The sequence below is a fragment of the Ursus arctos genome, unplaced genomic scaffold (assembly GCF_023065955.2).
Source record: "Ursus arctos isolate Adak ecotype North America unplaced genomic scaffold, UrsArc2.0 scaffold_11, whole genome shotgun sequence".
NCBI lineage: Eukaryota > Metazoa > Chordata > Mammalia > Carnivora > Ursidae > Ursus > Ursus arctos.
This window is the reverse complement of record NW_026622775.1, coordinates 41,166,836-41,188,590: the sequence shown is the minus strand read 5'-3', so window position 1 is coordinate 41,188,590 and position 21,755 is coordinate 41,166,836. Positions and strand designations below refer to the sequence as shown.

Here is a 21,755-nt window from a genome sequence, read left to right as displayed (position 1 = left end):
TTTTGAAATATTATTACAAAATACAGGCATTCTTGGTATTTCACAAAAATTAGTACAAATGATATACAAATGTTACACTGAACTATTAATTTAGATAATTTGCTTTTATTTTTCACATCCAGTGAAGGAAAAAGGAGACTGGGCACATTTTGAGGTAGATACATTATTCTTCAAATGAACAGTTCCATGATTAAAAGACACTTATCTTCAGCCTTTCCAATATGCTAATTTTACTTTTTCCAGCACTTTCCAGGTTCACATTTATTTGTCAGAATACTTTAAGATCAGTGTATTGAGATATATTGTATATATTTGAAATATACCTACTATAAATCTGTTTAGGGGTGAATGGGTTATTTTTTCAAATGAGAAGACATTTAATACACATTGTACTTTAGAAGAAATGACACTCTTGACACATTAATTGTACAGTTGAAACGGCAGGATTTAAAGGGGGATTCATACATCGTATATGTCGCAAATAACTTATCTGGCATTACATTTGGTAACAGAGGTTGGCTACACCAGTTTAATATATTTTTGGACCCTCATGTCTTTACCTGTAAAGAGGGACCTTAAAACAGATCATCTCTAAGGAAGCTTCTAGTTGCATACTCTTTTGGGATAAACTTGGTAACACCATCAGTGCAGTGTATTTTGAATATGGAAAAGATGGTTCTTAACGTCTGGGAGATTTCAGCTAAATTGCTTCTGCAAGCCCTGGTCCTTCCTGGGCCCTAAGATTTGGAAGCTTTGGGGTTATTAATTAAACGAGGAGCCCATTAGATTGGGGTGGCTTTAAAGACGTTAGCCTACATAAACAAACCAATGTAAGTCTGAAATGCCTCAAGGTTAAATCAAAACCTAAGGACAACCAATCACAAGCAGCCAACAAGTCCTTCCCAAATAGGCAACCATTGAAGCTATAGCTGATCAAGCGATTTCCTCACTTTGCTTCCAGTTCTCTCAAAGTCTCTCCCCAGCTCCTGTTGGTGGAGGGTCCTAATCATTTTTAATTTGGCATTGCCTGATTTGAATCCACTTTTGTTCAAATAAAGTCTTGTTTTTCTTTTTAGTAGGCTCCACACCCAACGTGGGGCTTGAACTCACGACCCCGAGATCAGGAGTCACAGGCTCTCCCGACTGAGCCAGCCAGGCACCCTGGCAAAGTCTTTCTTGAAAGCCACCAGCACTACTTAAGCAAGTCTTAAAAAGTGTATATCTACTTTGAGGGCTCGTTTTCATTTCTAAGAATCTAACCTAAGGAAATAACTAGGTAAGAGCACAGAGATGAAGGTGTGCCTGTTAAAGGATATTCAAACTAGACCTTATAATATAAATAATTGGTAACTAAAATCTAACTTCCGGGGAGTTAGGTGGTTCCATGCAGTACTTACTGACTTGGAAAGTTATCTTCAATTTTTTGAAATCATCTTCTATTTTTTTTCTACAATGAATATAAATTACTTTCCTAACAAAGCAAATATACCACTGGCTAACACGTTAACTCTTTCTTTTGCACATGTACCCACTACTCAGTATCACTGATATTTTTAGTTTATTCTAAAAAATTATCAGTCCCTGGAACTGTTTAATTCCTTAGCTACTAAAACTGTTACTGATAACGTGGTTAAGAGTGGACCTGTTCTGCTCCCCAAGGAGACTCCAACTGAGGAAGGAGAATAACTTACTGAGCAAAAGCAGTTCTAAATCACAGAAGCACCATTTTTTGGTTATTTTTCTTAAAGTCAGGAAAAGACAAATCATATGTCTTCAGAATTTCCAGAGAGTTGCTTCTTAAATTATGAAGAGCCAGAGAAACAAGGTAGTGCAGCAAATACTTTTAATAAGAATACAAAATTCACACCAGAGGCACATTCTGGGGAATGTACAGGAACTATCACAAGTAGTAACTCTGCTGGAAGAATAAAATAAGGCTCTGTCAGAGTACAAATATACAGGAAGGAATGATTTAAAATACGTTTATGATTTACAATCACATTACATTGTACATAGTAAGCACAGAAAACAGGCATATTAATTAAAAAGCCAGCTAAAAGGCATTTGAACATATATAGCAAATCTTACAGTCCACACAGTTCATGTATAACAGTAATTTTTAAAGGACTTCATTTCAACACAAAAGAAATGAAGACATATTAATTTATGCCTATGACAAAAATCAAGAGAACTTCTATTTAAAGGCTTACATGACTGACAGAACCACACAGCGGACAGGTCAACCACGCAGCACGAAACCAACAGTGCTGAGCAACTGAAACAGTACTGGCCTTTCCAATCCCTTTCTTCCTGTTCCCACCACACTGTCCCAGATTACCTTTCCATTACTCAACTGAAAACAAATTCCTCCGTCTTCTCATTCCATGAAAGGAATGAAGAAAAACCAAACAGCAAATGCAAAAGTTGATTTTACCATAAGCCTGAAATGCGGTTTAAGGAATACAAAGAAACCCAACACTGATACACAGTGTTCCTTGCCAAGGAAGGAACAGACACACCAAACATTATCTGAAAGGGGTTTCTTTATGGATTATGTACATTGGTTGAATGAGAATTACTGTATCTGAGAAGGCACATATCAGTGATTTAAGGCTTAGCCGGTATTGTTACATATGGAAGTCAATGAAAGCTGTCTAGGAATTCACTTCTGTCAAAATGGAATTTACCGAAAAACTCGCTTTCTAAGCACAGATTTCTACTCTAGAAACCATCACGAGTTTCTATTCCCAAGTATACCTGCCAAAAAAAATTCTCTTAAGCAGGTTTCATTATGAATCAAAAGACATTGCTAACATAACTGCCCAATGACTTTGGGTGATGCAAACTCTTAAACTCAAAAGCCTCACAGAAATGACAGTGTGATTCCTGCGTCTTAAAAAAAAAAAAGTTTTAACAAAATTACAATAGCACAGAACCATTTTTAAAAAGGTATTTGCCACAACTCCACAAGCCAATCAGTCATTCATTAGAGCTGCCACCTCTGTGTGTGGATGCTGCAGGAATACCATATAATTTTACTCTGCAAAATAGTTTTTTTCTTTAAGACAATACATGAAAATGAATCTCTTAAAGACGTTTAATATATTCATATATAAAATATCTGATGTTGATACAAATCATGTAAACCTCCCTTTGGAAAAGTTACAACTGGCCCTCATTTCCAGGACCAAAAACCTTGAATTTTTATCTGGTCAGTGCAAATCTATATTAGATGTTTTCAAACTACAGAAATAGCCATCAACCCTCACAATACAAAAAAGGATTTCTCAAAAAGGAAAATTACTGTGTTCAGATTATAGAAATTATCTTTACATTAAAATCACCCACCTTCCCATCAAATTTAACAGTTCAGTTGTTAAAGTATGAAAAAGGGAAAAATTAAAGCTGTTTGTGCAAGAATCACTACAATGGTTGTGGTCACCACTTCCCTAATCTTAACAACTCTGCTTAATTCTTATTAGGTTTGTTTAGAAATATAACAACATGACTTTTCTTTCTTTTTCCGGGCATGACTTTACTGTTCTTCGAGCCAAGATGGGGCATCCACTCCAGGGGTTTTCAATTTGATATGGAACTGTTTAAGTGTCTGTTCAAGCTGCTTCTGATTCCCCGCAAAGTAAGCGGCAATCGCATTGTGGAAAAGGACCAGCTGATTGTGCAGCACTTTCACCTGTGAACAGGGCAGTCACAAGACCAAGTGTTAACACCAGTGGCAAGGAAATATACGGTGACTTATCACATGTCCTCATTAAATAATGTATCTCTTGGGGCGCCTGGGTGGCTCAGTCTGGTAAGCGGCTGCCTTCAGCTCGGGCCATGATCTCAGCGTCCTGGGATCAAGCCCCACACCGGCTTCCTGCTCAGCGGGGAGCTTGTTCTCTCTCTCCCTCTGCCTGCTGCCCTGCCTACTTGTGCTCTCTCTCTGTCAAGTAAATTAATAAAATCTTAAAAAAAAAGTATCTCTCATCAGGAAAAGCTGTTTTAATAACGACCAAGTATTTCATACACACACACACCAACTGTACGTCGCTTTGCAGGGTCACTGAGCCTTTGACGACTTTTTCGTTTCTTTAAAGGGAATAGGTCAGTTTAAGAAGCTGTATATTCTGTTAACCATATTCAAACACTACTGAGGGCATTAATTAAAAATATTACTAAATCCCCCCTCAAACTAAATATATTCAACATCACATACTGAGGAAGGAAAACTATATATAAATCTTTACTATACAGTATATGCTATATACCAAATACGGATATCATTAAGGCTAAATTTTATTTATTTTTTGTTTGTTTTTTGTTTTTTTAAAGATCTTATTTATTTATTTGACAGGGAGAGAGACAGCCAGCAGAGGGAACACAAGCAGGGGGAGTGGAAGAGGAAAAAGCAGTCTCCCAGTGAGGCAGGGAGCCCAATGTAGGGCTCGATCCCACGACCCTGGGATCAGGTCCTGAGCTGAAGGCAGATGCTTAATGACTGAGCCACCCAGGCGCCCCAAGGCTAAACTTTATGTAAAACAGAGTAGGTCAGATATTTTGAAATACTGCGGTTTTCTGCAAAGAATCAAGCCTAGTGGCAGCAAGTGTTGCTCAGAAAGTCAATTTACTTAAAGTTCAAATGACTTGGTTATTTTCAAGTACTTAGTACTTCTAATGATAACAAGAGTATGTTTTAACCAAGTAACACTACTTCTGTAAATCTTAAGAAATCAGCAAAGCATTATAAAGATTTACGAATAAAACTGTTTCCTGAGCTCTCATTTATAACTGCAGAAGTTCAATGATAAAGTATAAAATATACTGGCTTATCCATCTAATACAGTACTTATTAAAATTGAGCATTAATAATTTTTAGTTACGTAAAAACATCTGATATATAATGCTCAGGGAAAAACAGGACATGGCATTTTATATGGTATGACATTTACATTCATTTTATTTTGACACGCGAACACACACAGAGAGTCTCCAAAGGAAACAACACAAATGTTTATACTGGGTATTTTTTATTTGTAAAGTCTTTAAAATTTAAAATATAATAAAAATAACACACGCCCCAGATTATAAAGTAAAACCTCCCGATCCGTACTTCTCGGAGCTATCCCCTCCCCTGCCGCCTGAAAATCACAATTATTAACGTTTTATTGTGTTTCCTTTGAGAATTTTTCTAGGTGTATACATAATATTTAAAAACACAAAGCAATTGCACTGCGCACTTTCAGTAATGCTGTTTCCTCAAAATATCTTAGATATTTTTTATTCCAGTCATTTATTCATTCAACTAGTATTAATTAAATACCTCCTATGTGCCACACACTGTTCTTAGGAGAATAGAAACAAACCCCTTCCCTCCTGAGCTTCTGTCCTTGGGGGGTGGCAACAGTAGGCACTGACATCCCAGGAAATGAATATCCCAAGCCTTGAGAAGAGGTCAGGCTCACTCTCAGACCTTTAGGGCATCTGGCATTGCTGATTTACCTCAAAGTTGTTTAAAACAAAAGAAATTTTTTCTCTTCTTCTGATAAAGAGAAAAAAAAAATCTAGCAGGGATATAGTTTAACAGGACCACATAGCATGAAACAATGAAAACTAAAAAATGTCTGTGTGAACTAAAAGGGGTATATCTTGAATTTACCTTGTCAGACATTTAAGGCCTACAAGCTTTCTAATGAAAACCTTTGGTAGCAGGTGCAAGAACCACGAACACTTACTACCACGTATCGGGCTCTGTACAAGGGGATGTAAGAATATAAGGCACACGGCAGCAGAAAATTAGTATGATAAATGGGTAGCAAAAGTACATTGGGTTAACTTTAAAAAAAGGGGGGGGCACTTGTGGGGGGAGAATAGGATTTTTTCAAGAAAGGTTGTAGGAGAACATTGGGACAGGAGAACTCTAACTCCCCTGTGCTCTGCTTCTGAGATATGGGGGCTATTTCACAGGATGATGAGCTTCAACCTAAGAGCAATTATTAAGGAAACAGGATAATCACAGGGAAAGCAGGTTTCTAAAAAGCAATTTAGGAAGTGAGCAAAGTATTTGATTATACTGGACTGCTACGATAATGGCCCCAAAGAATCACTCTTCTCAGTATTATCTACACCCCTGGGGAGTCTTCTGTAATGAGCTTGGCCATGTAATATTAGAAAAGGAGGCCTGATAAGCAACAGCTTGCCCTTTTGGACTACTGCCGCCACCCTTTGAAGACACGCAGTCTAGCCTTCCTCCGAGAAGCCCACAGGGAGAGAGAGCCTTCATCCCAGCTATGCCCAGGGCTCAGAAGGCCTTCCAGCTGAAAGTGAAACCAGAAGAACCCATCTACCCAACCCACACGATTGCGGTAAATAATAAATCATTACTGTTCTAGGCCACCAAGTTTAGGGTACTTTGTTATGCAACAAAAGGTAAGTGGTACGTCTAGGAAAAAGGTTAAGAATGCACTTTCCTAGCAATGAATAAGGGTTTTAGAAAGCACAGTGAAAAGGAGGAAAATCAAAAGGGGGCTTGGAAAGAGGAAAGGCTAAGCTGGGTGATAAGCAAAGGAACTGAAGAAAATACTTGGGGAGGTGAGGAGTCAGGGGTGGTTGTGAGATGAGAGAATGGAGAGAGAAAGCAGGGAGGGAACAGAGGTTCAAACCAGAGAGGCATATATGCTACGAACTAGTCCCAAGATCTAACCGCGGTTTTGGAGTAAATGTAATATAGTATCTTTGAAGACCTACTTCCAACGTTCCAGGAAGACCCGACGATTGCTCTAGGCATGGTTTGATGCTAGTCCCAGCCTCCCCAAATTTGTGTTTGTTACTCACTTAGGTCATCAGTAAAACAGCCCCATGATTAGTACTGTTCCTTTACAGCAACTGCCAGAAAAAGCTTCGGAGTCAGGAGGCATGCATGCCAATCTTAACTGTACCTCTTCCCAGTTCTCTTTGCGACATCAGGTCCAGGTTGCTTCTAACTTCACGGGCCAAGGTCTTTATCCGTTTACCAGGGACGCCATTACCAAACTGCATATGTGGTGTCATTGTAAGGGTTAAGTGAAATGAGATACTACCTAGCACGCGTTCTGACACAGGGTAAGTACTCACTCAATTTCAGTAGAATCTAAGTACCAACTGGACAGTCAAACCACATGGACTTTTCTTGGTAAAATAAAATTTCATTTATTTAGAAACTGATTTGAAACTTGTAAGAAGACTGTGATAATGTGACTTAGAATAACAAATACATAACTGGTCTTCGTCCTTATTTCCGGCACAAAGCACCTAAACCCCTTGTTATTTCCTAAGTGATAAGCGTGAGGGGGAGCACCTTTGTTGTAATATTTAGTATCTCATCCTGTTCCTGAAATAGCCCCAGGGCTATAATGGTGCAAGGAACTACTTTTGTTCATAAAAAGCCCTTTTCAACCACACCTGACTTTATGTTAGTGAGATTTTGGGGAAGCTCCTAGAAAACCAGTGGTAAGAGCTGGTTGTCAGGGGAACTAAACTGTGATTAGAGGGTGGGAATTTCAGCTCCGCCTGCCAACTTCTGGGGAGGAGACAGTGGCTACAGGTTGAATAATTCACCAATTATAATTTCATCAATGATGCCTATGTAATGAAGCCTCCATAAAAATCTCTGAAGTGCAAGATCTGGAGAGTTTCTGGGTTGGTGAATGTATCCACAGGCTAGGAAAGTGGTGCACCCCTAAATCCATGGGGACAGAGGCTCTTGTGCGCAGGACCTTTACAGACCTTGACCCCTATGCACTTCTTCAACTGGCTATTCATTTGTAGCCTTCAGTAGCCCCTGTAATAAGTGGGTAACCTGGTAAGTAAACGGTTTCTTGAGCTCTGTGAGACACTCTAGCATACAATCCCAGTTGAGGAGGGGGTTGTGGAAACCTTCCATGTATGGTCAGAAGCACAGGTGGCAACCTGACTTGCTATTGGTGTCAGAAGGTGGAGAGGGTGGGGGCAGCGTCAGAACTGAATTGAACTGTAGAGTACCTAGCTGGTGTCCGAGATTGAGAATCAGTTGGTGTGGGGAAAAAACCCACACATCTGGTGTCAGGAGTGTTCGAAAAGTGCTATGAATGTAAAAGAAGAACGACAGAGTTTTCTCCTTTCCAAAGGCAGAAACTGATGTGAAGTTTACCTTAGCACAATGAAAAAAAAAAGGTGTGTGGTAAGCAAATAAATTTTGTTGCAAAGATGCAGGGGCAGAGTTGGCTTATCAACACTGACTGCCTTGACATGGGGGGCCTTCAATCCAAGGGCAGAAAACCACCTGGGATGCTGCAGAAAGAATTCCTCTGCTCGACAGATCACCTCAGAAGAACCTTTTTTTTTTTTTTTAAAGATTTTATTTTTAAGTACTCTCTACACACCCAACGTGAAGCTCCAACTTAAAACCCTGAGATCAAGAGTCAGTCACCTGCTCCAACTGGGCCAGCCAGGCACCCCAACTAAGAACTTTTTTTTTTTTTTTAAAGATTTTATTTATTTATTCGACAGAGAGAGAGACAGCCAGCGAGAGAGGGAACACAAGCAGGGGGAGTGGGAGAGGGAGAAGCAGGCTCATAGCGGAAGACCCTGATGTGGGGCTCGATCCCATAACGCCGGGATCACGCCCTGAGCCGAAGGCAGACGCCCAACCGCTGTGGCACCCAGGCGCCCCCCAACTAAGAACTTTTAAGGGTCGATTTATCAGCCCACGATTCTCTGCTTCTAAAATAAACACATTTTTCAAGCACCACAGAGGCACTTCTTCCAAATTATTCATCGGTCAGCACCACTCAAATTAATAGTATTACATACAAAATTTGTTTAAAACATTAATAGAGACTTCTACTAATTCTACTAATTTATATTGACATTTCTCTATGTCCAGACAGAAAAGTTTTACATTGCAGTCACTTTTAAAACAAGCTTTAAAATGATACACTGACACTCTGTGTAAGTATCTACTAGGAAAAGCTCAGATTATTCTAATTAAGGTTATAACCAGGGTTCACCTTACATGAGTGGAGTTTGATTTCAGGACCAAATCTCTTTCTCTTTTCTCTCTTTTTTTTTTTAAGTTTTATTTATCTAAGTAACCTCTACAGCCAATGTGGGGCTCAAACTCACAACCCTGAGATCAAGAGTCCTATGCTCTTCTGAGCCAGCCAGGTGCCCCCCAAAATCTTCTTCTTGTAAGACACTGGTGACTTAAAATTATAACTATTGAAAAATAAGTAAAATAAAACACTGCAGGTTCGCTCTCATTTGATTCCTATTTACATAAAAATGTTTTCTGAAACTGAGCTCTTCTAAGCCACCTGTGCCTGCGTGACTGAGTTTCAGAGCTTCTGGAGACCAGGCTGTCAGGGATTGGTCAAAGGAGGGTCCAAGAGCAGTATGTTTTGACAAAAGGTGGAAAAGTTCCCAGATGACCTTAGAAATGATGAGGGAGCGGAAGGCTAGTTGAAGACAAAGCATAAGCCGAAACCCTGCAAGCTCTCCCCACCCCACCCCTCCACTCCAGGATGGGACAGGTGTGACATTCTTCCAGGAAATCTCCCAACTATCTTAACGTTAATACCATGCTAGAGCTAAAGGCAACCTTGACAATGGCAAGGCCTCTGGTATCTTGTAGGTTGGTCCTCTTTAGCATATGAAAGTTCTTTTGAAAGCTCCCTTTCCCTAACTTCCCCCAAATCCAGTATATGTATGTAATCACCACTCCTCAAGACTCCCCGTGCAGCACCTCTTTCTGCCCGTGGGTTCTGTCCCTGTGCTTTAATAAAACCACCATTTTGCACCAAAGCTGTCTCATGAATTCTTTCTTGGTCGTTGGCTCCAGACTCCACCCCACCGAACCTCACCTATATTTCAAAACCACATCAGATAGGAAACAACTTTTCAAAGATAAAATCCCACAAGGGAAAAGAAATTAAATTCATTAAAATTTAGAGTTTCTATTCATCCAAAGAGTGAAAAGACAAGTTACAAACTGAGGCAACGTATCTGCACTACATGTACTGACAAAGGATATGTATTTAGAAAATGTGAAGAACTCTGACAAAACAAAAGCAATCCATTAAAAAGAGCAAATAACACGGATGGGTATTTCATAGAGGAGAAAACAGGAATGGCCAATTAAATTTGAAAAGATATGCTGTCTCATTAGAAAACAGGAAAGTGCAAATTAAAACTAACTTGATGAAAGCTGGCTTCAACTACCTCCACTGTAACCTCAAAATCTCTAATTGATGAAGTTCTTCCTAGCTTATCTCTTAACTCAGGCAAAATACCTTGCGGGCAAAGCATCCCGTGATAGGAACCGAAACTATCCCCTCAAGCAAGAAGGACTTCGGTAAGCCAGCAAGACCGCACGTGATTGACCCCAAGACAACTACTGACTTGACCTTTACTGTCCACCTGCACGTACCCATCCACCTCTGTCCTACATTTTCCTTATATAAACCCAGAAGTAGTTTCAGTACTTTGGAGACAGGCTTTGAGATGTTGTCTCCTGGTGTTGGCCACACTGAAATGAATTCTTTTCTCCTTTCGCCACCACTTGTCTCTGTTGGGGGTGGGTGGCCGAACCTGTCTGTTTGGGACCCCTGGAGCCAGCTGCTTGTGCATCCCTGTGCCCTGGCTACCCTGGGATGCCATTTTACATCCTCGACACTGAGAAAACGTAGAACAATTAAAACTCTTGTGCACTGTTGATTGTTGTGTAAATTTGTTACAATTACGCTTGAAAACAATTTGGCATTACTCCATAAAATGAAGGATGCACATACCCTACTGGACAGCAATCTGACTCCTAAGAATACACTCTAGAGAAACTCGCACTGTTTTATGAGACAGGTACAATTATGATCATAACAGCACTGTTTTTACCACTAAGAAACAAGGAAACAACCCACAACTTGTATTTACAGGAGAATGGATAAATAAACTGCAGTCTCTTCATGCAATGGGGATACTATATAGGAGTGAGAATAAATGAACTAGAGCCGCATGCCCCAACATGGAGGAACCACAGGAACATCAGAGCGGAACAGCACGCTGCAGGAAAACTTACATGAAGCTCAAAAACATGCCTAACCGAACGATACATTCACATGTGGCAAAACTATAAAGAAAACCAATAGGAACAATAAACAAAATTCAGAATAGGGGTTCTGCAGGGAGAAGGGGGAGGATGAGGTAAGGCAAAGCACAGAGAAGGCTTCAAAAATACTGATGGTTTTGTTTCTTAACCTGGGTGGTGGAAACGTGACTGCTATTTTTTGTTGTTGTTACTTTTCATATTTTGCCTCTATGTTTAACATTCTTCTTTTTTTTAAGATTTATTTATTTGTCAGAGACAGAGCGTGAATAACCAGGGGGAACAGTTTGCTGAGCAGGCAGGGGGAGAAGCAGACTCCCCACTGAGCAAGGAGTCCAGTGCGGACTCATCCCAGGACTCTGGGATCATGACCTGAGCCAAAGGCAGATGCCTAATGACTAAGCCACTCAGGCACCCCAAATGTTAAACACCTTTTTGAATATACTTAACATTTTTACATTATTAGAAAAGGGAAAGGTTATGAGAAATAAAGTCTGTCTATATCGTAACTTCATTGAGGATCCGCACTATTCACAGTGTTCTAATGAACGACAGTCATCCCCACTTTGCATTCAGAGAAAAAAAATACCACACCTAAAAATGTTTTTCTTTCTTTCTTTCTTTCTTTCTTTCTTTCTTTCTTTCTTTCTTTCTTTCTTTCTTTCTTTCTTTCTTTCATTCATTCATTCATCCAATAAATATTAGCAAGGGTCTGCTGGTGTCAGGCACTAGTCTAGAGGCTGCAATGCAAGCAGTCAACAAAAAGACAACTCTGCTCTCAAGAAGCTTATATTCTAGTGAGAGAAGAAAGAGAAACAAGGTAAGTAAAATATACAGTATGTTAGATGATGGCATGTGTTATGCAGAAAAATTAAGCAGCAATGGGGAATATGAGATTCATTTATAGGAGAGGGTGTGGCAATGTAAATAGGAAAGTTAGACTTGGTCTGAGGTGACATGTGAATAAAGACCCAAAGGAAGTGAGGGAATGAGCTTTAAGATACTTTAAGTTTTCTAATAAGGCTGGAAGAACAACATTCGGGAAGGAGGAAATAGCAAGCAGAAGGATCCCAAGGTGGGTGCTGTGCTTGGTGTGTTTGAGAAACAACAAGGAGGCCAGTGTGGCTGGGGGGGAGTCGCAGGGGTCTAGTAGGAGATGTGGTCAGACAGGTAATGGGGGGCTAGAGGACATAGGAGCTCAGGTGTCATCACAGAGCCTGTGGCTACATTTCTGAGTGAAATGAGAAAGCATGGGAAGATCCTGAGCAGAAAAATGACAACATCTGATTTACTTTAATAAACTCACAAGGGTAGAAGTGGGGAGAGCAGTTAGAATACCAGAGCATTAACCCAGTGAGACAGTGGCCTGGACGAGGTGGTACGAGAAGAGGCGGCCTCTCAACAGACTGCAAAGGTGCAGCCACAGACCGAGCTGTGGGGCGTGAGAGAGCAAGAGCAAAGAGGCCAAGACTTTTGCCCTGAGCGACTGACAGCATGAAGTTACCATATGCTGACATGTCAAAGGCTGTGAGAGGGCCGAGTACAGAGGAGGGAAAGCGGGCCATCAAGACCTCAGTCTGGGACAGGTGTGGCATGGCTTCCAGGCAGACACATGGAAATGCTGAGCAAGGAACTCCGTTTGAGACTGGGCACAGTTCAGGACAGCAGTATAGTGAAGAAGAGAGGAAGATAATTTTCATGGTTCCTTTCTATTAAAATTTTTTGAGAACTTACTTTCTAAATATATATATATATATTTGGAAATATATATATATATATTTGGAAACTCAAATGGCTCTCAAAAAGCCTTTCAGTAGAAAAACATTATTATTTCTATTTATTTTTAAGGACAAAAACTAGCTTCCCTTTTAGAGATTTATGAAATTCAACTGAAAAGTTTATGTACAAGTTTATGAACCAGTCCATTAATTAAATACTCTTCCCTATTTAGAGGGTTTTTTGTTTGTTTGTTTTGTTTTTTTAAGGCTTTTGCACTAGTAACCTACCTGGGTCACAAAGTAATTTTCCACTTTGCCCTACTAAGCATGATTTAGCCTTTCTGTTGTTGTTTTGTTTTTGAATTTTGGATGATCCTTGGTTCCTGCAGTTACAGAGCAACTAAGGGGTTTCTGCATTTTTAGTGTGAAATTCTAATTTTCAAAAACAGGTTCTAGCCAATTTATTGCTCTTTGGGTCATAAGAATTTTTGACTTGAATTTCAATCCTCAATGTTTTAGAATTAAAGGAGATGACGAGGGTGGAGCATGGGGTCTGGTTCATGTATTATACCTGGAGAGAGCTGTTACAACAGTCTGGAAGTTACAGTCAGAAAGAAAGTGGGAAGAGCATCACACAATTTTTAGCTAACCCTACAAATGTCAACACAAATGTCACATATGTCAACGGAAGAATCCGTTTCCGTACCTCCTTGAGGCTGCTGACAAACCCAACACAGAGATACACCTCTTCCTGTAGCTGAGGAAGGTTGGCAGCCCACTAAACAAAGCCTCAAGCCTGGCGCATTACCTGTATGCAAAATGTGTCCCAACCCCACTGCAACTGAATCCATGCGAAATCAAGGAAAGAGGGTGTTTTTTAAGATGGAATTCTGGTTTTCACAACAAAACGACACAATACCCATTTTCACAAAAACATTCCCTAGTAATTGTGAGAAGGTTGATGTGTAAGCCTTTAAAAATATATATACACACTTCAGAGCAGTTCCCTGGTATCAAGAGAGCCTCTGGGATTCACAGCTCTTCAATTATATTTACGGAAATAAAGTATACAATCTCATTGTTACTTTAATCTCAGCAGCCTCTTTAAGCCAAAACAGATAACTTACCCTACCTCACCTCATTTTTCTATTAGCATTGATTATGTAAGCGTTGTCTGACTACAAGTTTTAGTTTTGGTAGTATGTATTAAAAATCAGATGCAAATTTAAATAGGAATGGTAAACTGACAATCTTTTAACCAATCAACCCATTACTAAATCAAAAGTAAATGGAAATAAAAATAAATAAGTCAATTATCAATATGAGTATACTTTCTATATTAAATGAATTAAAAATGTTTGCTTTTCTATCTACTTTTGCTTAATTTTCTTTAAATTTTTGATGAACTAATTTGTACTACAATATGTATTCATATAATGTCAGTGGGGTTCTGACTGATGACAGAAGGAGTCCCCAGGATGTTTAAGAAAATTAAGTAATATTAGAAAAAGTTGCAAATACAATTTTATTTTTTATTTTTTTGGAATACAATTTTAAAGATAACTAATTTTTGCAATCTTAGTAATGCCTGTGCTGTTGTCACTATACATAAATAGTTTGAATGAGACTTAAAAGTGTTATTTTAAGTCACTTGGCTTATTTATCAGGTTCACTTTACTAGGCTACTTGGCTTTGTGAAGGTCAGTCTAGGAAAGATTCCAGGTTCTCCAACAGAATTGGCTTAGGAAGAGAGATGAAGAAAGTAAGGTGGGGGAAAGGTCAGATTATACTTTCAGGAGAAGGTACAAAAAGCCAAAAATGTCTGAGGACATATTTTAGGGTCATTACACTTTCTCAACTTACGTTTGCTTATATTTATGTTATCAGATCATGAGAAGTGATGAGCACAGAGAATAAAAAAAAAACAGCCAAGTATTTTTGGTAGGTTATATTTTGATATGGTGGGTGATACTTTTATGAAGAGCACTTTTTTTTTAGGTTTTTATTTATTTATTTGAGAGAGAGAGAGAGTTCAAGCAAGATCAGGGGGAGGGGCAGAGGGAGATGGACAAGCAGATTCCCCACTGAGCAGGGAGCTCGACTAGGGTCTTGATCCCAGGACCCAGGGATCATGATCTGAGCCAAAGGCAGAGGCTTAACCAACTGAGCCCCCCAGGCGCCCTATGAAGCATGTGACAGAGAATATGTTCCCCTTACATCTACTCTGAACAGGCTTCTGTTCTCTCCATGTTATACTTAATAAACACTCAGAAAGTTCTAAGTAACTTGCCTAAGGTTAGACAGTTAGGAAGCAGATGGGCTGGGATGTGGAATGTCTTCTCCCAAGACAGGCCCATGTTCTCTCTCACCTATTCCAACCTGACTCTCTATTCATAAGGCAATACACATTTTGGAAAGCTTTTAAACAAAGTAGGAAACAAACAAAAAAAGGTACGGCAGAGCACTTAAAGGCAGGGCAGAAATGTACGGAAGATATGCTTTAACCTCTTCCTAACCTTGTCACTGGCTCTAAAGTTACATTTAAATATCCTCAGGACAAGGATCTAACACAATGGCTGGAGCAGATGAAAGAAAGTTAATTCTTTCTAAAATTATGAAGAATAATGTGATATTAAGCTTTGATACCCTCCTTCCATACTTACAGAGCAGGAAAAAAATCTATATTGAGCTATTTATGTATGTATGTCCTAACTTAGAAACGATTTAAAGTGGTTATAAGGATAAGTGAAATACAACAGAAAAGCAGAGATTTTAAAAAGGAGCAAAAAAAGATAGAGGTAACAATTCCAGGCAGAACAGGATGATGACAAATTTGACAAATTTTCAAAACCTAACATCAGAAACAATTACAGTAATTTAAGAAATACACTAAATCACTGTGAACTCAATTACAAAGAACTTTCATGAAGATCTGCCAAACAATGAGCAACCCAACTCCGACAGAAGCAAAACCACTACAGCCACATCTGGTGAATGACCTACAATGTGCCATACAATATTTTAATTGTTAAAGGGCAAAACAAACTTCAACACTGACTACTAAGGCAGAGACAAGCTGAGGTGTTAAATAGAAACCGGGTAAGAGAAATTTAAGAGCAGGACTGAGAGCTGATGCCAAGTGGATTACACTGAAAACTTTCTCCTGCCTACACAGCATATATCAGTAGAAGATAAATACCATTTACAGTTTACTGACTGAAAAATTTAAAGTATTACTTCACAGCATCAAAACCATAAAAAGGCACCGTATTTCTACCAAATGGACTTTTCTTCCAAATCAAATTTAGGTTAATTACATACCTTTTTTTTTTTTTTAAAGACTTATTTATTTTGGGGGGCAGGGGCAAAGGGAGAGAATTTCAAGCAGACTCCCTACTGAGCATGAAGCCTGACTCGGGGCTCAATCCCAGGACCCCAAGGATCACGACCTGAGCCAAATCAAGAGTCGGACGCTCGACCTACTGAGCCACTCAGGCACCTCAGATTAATTACACATGTTCTTATCAGAGGCACTGAAGTAATTAAAAGAGGCAACCTCTAGTTCAAATGAAAGTTACTAGTTTTTTTTTTTTTTTTTTAAGATTTTATGGATTTATTTGGGAGAAAGAGCACGTGCGTGTGCACAAGTCAGGGGGAGGGGCAGTGGGAAAGCTGAGCAGAGATCCTGACATGGGGCTCAATCCCAGGACCCCCAGGATCATGACCCGGGCTGAAGGCAGATGCTTAACCAACTGAGCCACCCAGGCGCCCTTGAGAGTTACTAGTCTTAATATATTTATAATTGTTAAGTTTCTTCAAAGCAATTATTGGTTCTCCCGATAATTCTATAAAATAAGGGTTTATATTAAGTGAACAATACTGGGGTAATAGCTTGGCTTAAACATGTGAGGAAAAGCTGAAACAAAATCATCCTATTAAAGATTTTATTTTTAAATAATCTGTACACCCAACATGGGGCTGAACTTACAAGCCCAAGATCAACAGTCACATGCTCCACCAACTGAGCCAGCCAGGCTTCCCTAAAATCATTCTTTAGTAAGTCTCAACCACTAACGTATAAAGAATTAACTCCCTTCTTTACCGCCAATTATTTAAAAATGTATAATTACACGCTTTCTCTGCCTATCACTGATCTTTTTTTAGTATATAAGAAACCTGAAAAATAACAAACAGAAAAGTGTGTCTGTCTTGGCCTTTTATTAGGTTTGCGAAGTGTAACTGTATTACTTTGCAATAGCTCTGGAAATGCCTGTCATGTGAAAGCAACTACCAGCTGAGAAAAAATCACTATCAAAAACATGGGTGTGGGCATTGGGAAGGGAGTAAGAGAAGGAAAGACAAATACGAACTACAAGTGGAGGTGGAAGAACAGATTTTATTTTTCTGACTCATCGGGATAGGTTTCAACAAATCATGGACAAGCAGGTTAAAAAAAGCATCTTAGGAGGGGAAAAAGGGCAGTCCTATTTTGAAAAGCAGATAACTGATGAAACACAAACTCCAGTAAGGATAGGTCTCAGAACAGTGCTAAGGTCTTATCATTCTTTATCCAATGGTACGTTAAAATTTTCAATGCACAGGTTTTCTCCCCCTTTTAGGAAAAAATATCTATTGCCCTTTTGTTCTACGATTTATAGTGTTAGCTCCCTCCCCTTCCTCCCTTCCTTCCAATAGCTCCAGGTTTCGATATGACCAACATGGCTTCTGTTTTCCAAGGTTATCTACCATCTTCTCCCTCTGCTATTTTAAGAACCCTACTTGGAGCAGCATTACAGCATCATAGTCATTTAAAAGCAGGGCTGTAGAGTCAAACAGATCTAGATTTGAATCCTGGTCTGGTTTTGAGATTGGGCAAATTATTCAACCTCTGTGAATGTCAGTATCATCTTCTGTACACTGTTATATGATCATCTGGATCACAGATTAGATAGATATACATATAGATATAGAAAATACTTATGAAGACTCCTCCATATACAGGCCATTCAAAGATCAGTGTCCACCAGCTCGCTGGCTGGAGGATGCGAACGCTCTACAGACGTGCCCATGGAGCTTTCATGTAGGCAAACAGGCTAAGAGACACTCATTCATGGCACAGGATGGTATGTGCTTTCCTGGAGAAAGCCATGGATAGCAGGGTAACTAATAGGGGAAGAAAGAAACTTTCAAGTTGCTAGAGGAAATACTAACTACCACAAATCATTCAAGATAGCATTTGATCATTCAAGATAGCATTTGAGCTCCTAGATAAAAATTAGTTTAGGTACAGGGGTGCCTGGGTGGCACAGTGGGTTAAGTGTCCGACTCTTGGTTTCAGCTTAGGTTGGAATCTCAGAGTCTTGAGATCAAGCCCCAAGTCGGGCTCTGCGTTCAGCACGGAGTACGTTTAAGGCTCTTTCCCCCTCTTGCTCCACCCCTCCCCCCATGCTCTTTCTCAAATAAATAAAATCTTAGAAAAAATAAAATAAAAAATTAATTTAGGTACAGAAGAGTAGTTAAGAAACTGAATATCTCCTTTCATCTATTAGGTGACCCTGTTCTCACTGGCCTTTGGACACTGGGCAACAAAAACCTACAGTTAAACCAATGGCCTGTTCACTCATCTTTACATTCATAAAATAGTTTTCTTTTCTTTTTTTTTAAATATTTTATTTATTTATTTGACAGAGAGAGACAGCCAGCGAGAGAGGGAACACAAGCAGGGGGAGTGGGAGAGGAAGAAGCAGGCTCCCAGCAGAGAAGCCCGATGTGGGGCTCGATCCCAGAACGCTGGGATCACGCCCTGAGCCGAAGGCAGACGCTTAACGACTGCGCCACCCAGGCGCCCCCATAAAATAGTTTTCTGTCATAAGTATGGTTCTGTATCATACCTTGGAAAACTTTTTTTTAAAGATTAAGAATCCAGTCTCTTACATAACTTATAAAAATTCTGATTCTATGTATCTAAGAACTGTTTATAAACTTGATGGAAAAGCTTCATCAAAATTTGTTATGATAGAACCATTATTTTTCTTAAAAAAATCCATATGCAGTTATACTACACTCTACTTAAGAACAGAACATTTAACAACAATTTACAGATAACTTAAACCTACGTTCCAGGGTTTCTTTCCTTTTTTTAAAGATTTATTTATTTGCGCATGTGAGAGAGCGCCCACTCGCGCATTGCACTCGTACACACAGGTGCAGTGGGGAGGGGCAGAGGGAGAGGGAGAGAGAACCTCAAGCAGCCTCCCTGCTGAGGGCACAGTCTGAGGAAGGGCAGGTCCCAAAATCCTAGCCCATGATCTGAGCTGAAACCAAGGGTTGGAAGCTCAACCAACTGAGACACCCTAGGTACCCATATGTTCTGGGGTTTTTTTGTTTTTGTTTTTAAATATTTCGTTATTTATTTGACAGAGCATGAGAGAAAGAGGGAAAGAGCACACAAGCAGGGGGAGTGGCAGGCAGAGGGAGAAGCAGACTCCCCACTGAGCAGGGAGCCTGATGCGGGCGTGATCCCACTGGGATCACGACCTGAGCCGAAGACAGATGCTTAACTGACTAAGCCACCCAGGCACCCCTGTTCTAGGGTTTTTTCAAGAATTTTTTTTCCTGATCTTTTCCACCAATGCTCATATTACTCATTTTCCTGTGTGGTTCTGTTCAAGTCACGCCACCTAGCCTAGCAAGTAGCTCTAAGAACCCACATTAATGTTCTTCATCACATTCTGTATTTTTTTTCTCATGCTTAACTCAGCTTTTACTAAATATCATCCATTAGACTGTATATTGCTGTCAGCAAGAAGTCTGTCATAATGCCTTTATACAATATTTCTTTAGAATTAAGGCACTATACTAGCCCAAAATAAGCACCTTAAAACATTTACTGAATAATTTTTGAAAAGTGCACATTTTGAAAATTTAAAGGACGAAATACAAATAGAAAGCCAGAATGTTATGAGGTATAAGAGAAATAAAGAAAAAAACCTAGGGGTGCCTGGGTGGCTCAGTTGGTTAGGTGGCCAATTCTTGATTTCTGCTCAGGTCATGATCTCAGGGTTGTGAGACTGAGCCCCAAGTCGGGCTCCCTAACTGGGAGTGGAGCCTGTTTATGAGTTTCTCCCTCTCCCTTCAATTGGCTTTTGCATTTTCTATTCCTTCCATTTAAAATCTGGTTCCTCCACACACCTTTAGTCAGCTCCTCCTTTACATCCTCTTGGAGCTCAGCCCCAACGTCATTTTCTCTAGCCTTCCACAGTACCCCACACCAAGCCAAGTGCCCTTTGTATACTCACATGACTCCTCAATTTCCCCTTTGCAACACTTGTCAGTTTGTATTTATGTAATTATTTGGTTAATGTCTATTTCTCTTACTTGACCATAAGCTCTATAATGGCAAGATCATTGTATTTTTACTATTTAACCCTGGCACATAAAAAACAACCAATGAATATTTGATGAATAAAGGAATAAAATGTGAAAGATGCTAATTATAGGGGTGCCTGGGTGGCTCAGTCGTTAAGCGTCTGCCTTCGGCTCAGGTCATGATCCCAGCGTTCTGGGATCGAGCCCCCCATCGGGCTCCCTGCTCAGTAGGAAGCCTGCTTCTCCCACTCCCCCTGCTTGTGTTCCCTCTCTTGCTGCCTGTCAAATAAATAAATAAAATCTTAAGGAAAAAAAAAGACGTGAATTATATACCAATTTGCTCTTAGTCTTTTATATGTATTTTTGTTTTACCTTTTAAATATCTCTCAACACCTTCAGTTCACTCCATTTTCATTACCACCATCCTAAACAACTCTCATCATCTCTTGTCTAAAAACTACTGTATCTATATTCACTTTTAGGTTCTAACTAAGATCTATGCGCCACATTTTAGATTTATCATTTGCCAAGAATTTTTTCAATGGGTCCCTACTGATACTAAAATAAACTTTTCCTTGGGGTGCCTGGGTGGCTCAGTCGTTGAGCATCTGTCTTTAGCTCAGGCCATGATCCCAGGGTTCTGGGATCGAGCCCCGCACGGGGCTCCCTGCTCTAATGGGAACCTGCTTCTTCCTCTCCCACTCCCCCTGCTGGTGTTCCCTCTCTCGCTGGTTGACTCTCTGTCAAATAAATAAATAAAATCTTTAAAAAAAAGTAAAAATAAAATAAACTTTTCCTTAATGTAGTCTATAAGGCTTGTGTGGTCTGGCCTTTGCTTGCCTCCCAGTCATCTCTGTATGCTCTAGTTGCACTGGTTCTAGTCATATTTATTCTTTGAGCACACCACACCCTTTTCCGTCACAGGGCAGTTACACATGCTGTTTCTTCTACTTGGAATACTCTTTCCTTCTCACTTTACCTAGTTAACACTCAACATCGCTTTCTAATGGAACCTGCCCTAGCCACTCTTAATAAAACAAAAGCACTGGTCACAGCCAAGATTTTATATATATGTTTTGGTGTGATCTGATCACTGTTGTTACTTTTATTAGGCTACAAGCTCTTTGAGGGTAGAATTTGTTTTTGCTTTTGCTCACTGGGTATCACCAATATCCAAAAACACTTTCTGGCACATGCAGATATCTGATAAAAGTTTGTTAAATGAGTGAAGAGAAAAAAATTACAATCTGAAATTATATGATGAAATATGCTCAGGAATTAAGTCTGGAAGTACAGGTGCATGAGTAAGGGAAAGTTTCACAAAATCCAAATGTAGGTAATCCATTTGGCATAGTGTTGAGGTTGTTTATTATACATACTTCCACATTTCAGTCCATAAATGTTAATTTTTTATTTAGAACAAGTAGGATTCTTTTACCTGTGGAACTTAATTTCACTTGACCTATGAGCAAATACCAAGAGAACTGTTTGTACCTCCTGTTATAGAAATAAAGATGATAGTAAGCCACGGGTATGAGTATTTTAAAAGTATCAAG

At 39.6% G+C, this 21,755-nt stretch overlaps 1 protein-coding gene and 1 non-coding gene across 18 annotated transcripts in view; both read right to left on the bottom strand.

The window, feature by feature from the left end:
• Positions 1–1,085: 1,085 nt before the first annotated feature.
• On the bottom strand, positions 1,086–1,158 carry TRNAR-CCU (transfer RNA arginine (anticodon CCU)). Its single transcript has one exon. It is a non-coding gene; the product is annotated as a tRNA-Arg (tRNA).
• A 668-nt stretch (positions 1,159–1,826) lies between these two features.
• The window catches only part of ARFIP1 (ADP ribosylation factor interacting protein 1), a 114,149-nt gene continuing 94,220 nt past the window's right edge, over positions 1,827–21,755 (bottom strand). For all 17 annotated transcript variants that reach the window (XM_048212179.2, XM_026499495.4, XM_026499493.4 and 14 more), the window contains one exon: positions 1,827–3,691. In XM_048212179.2, coding sequence (XP_048068136.1) covers positions 3,536–3,691 — 156 coding nt within the window. In that variant the 3' untranslated portion in view covers positions 1,827–3,535. The remainder of the gene's footprint in view (positions 3,692–21,755) is intronic.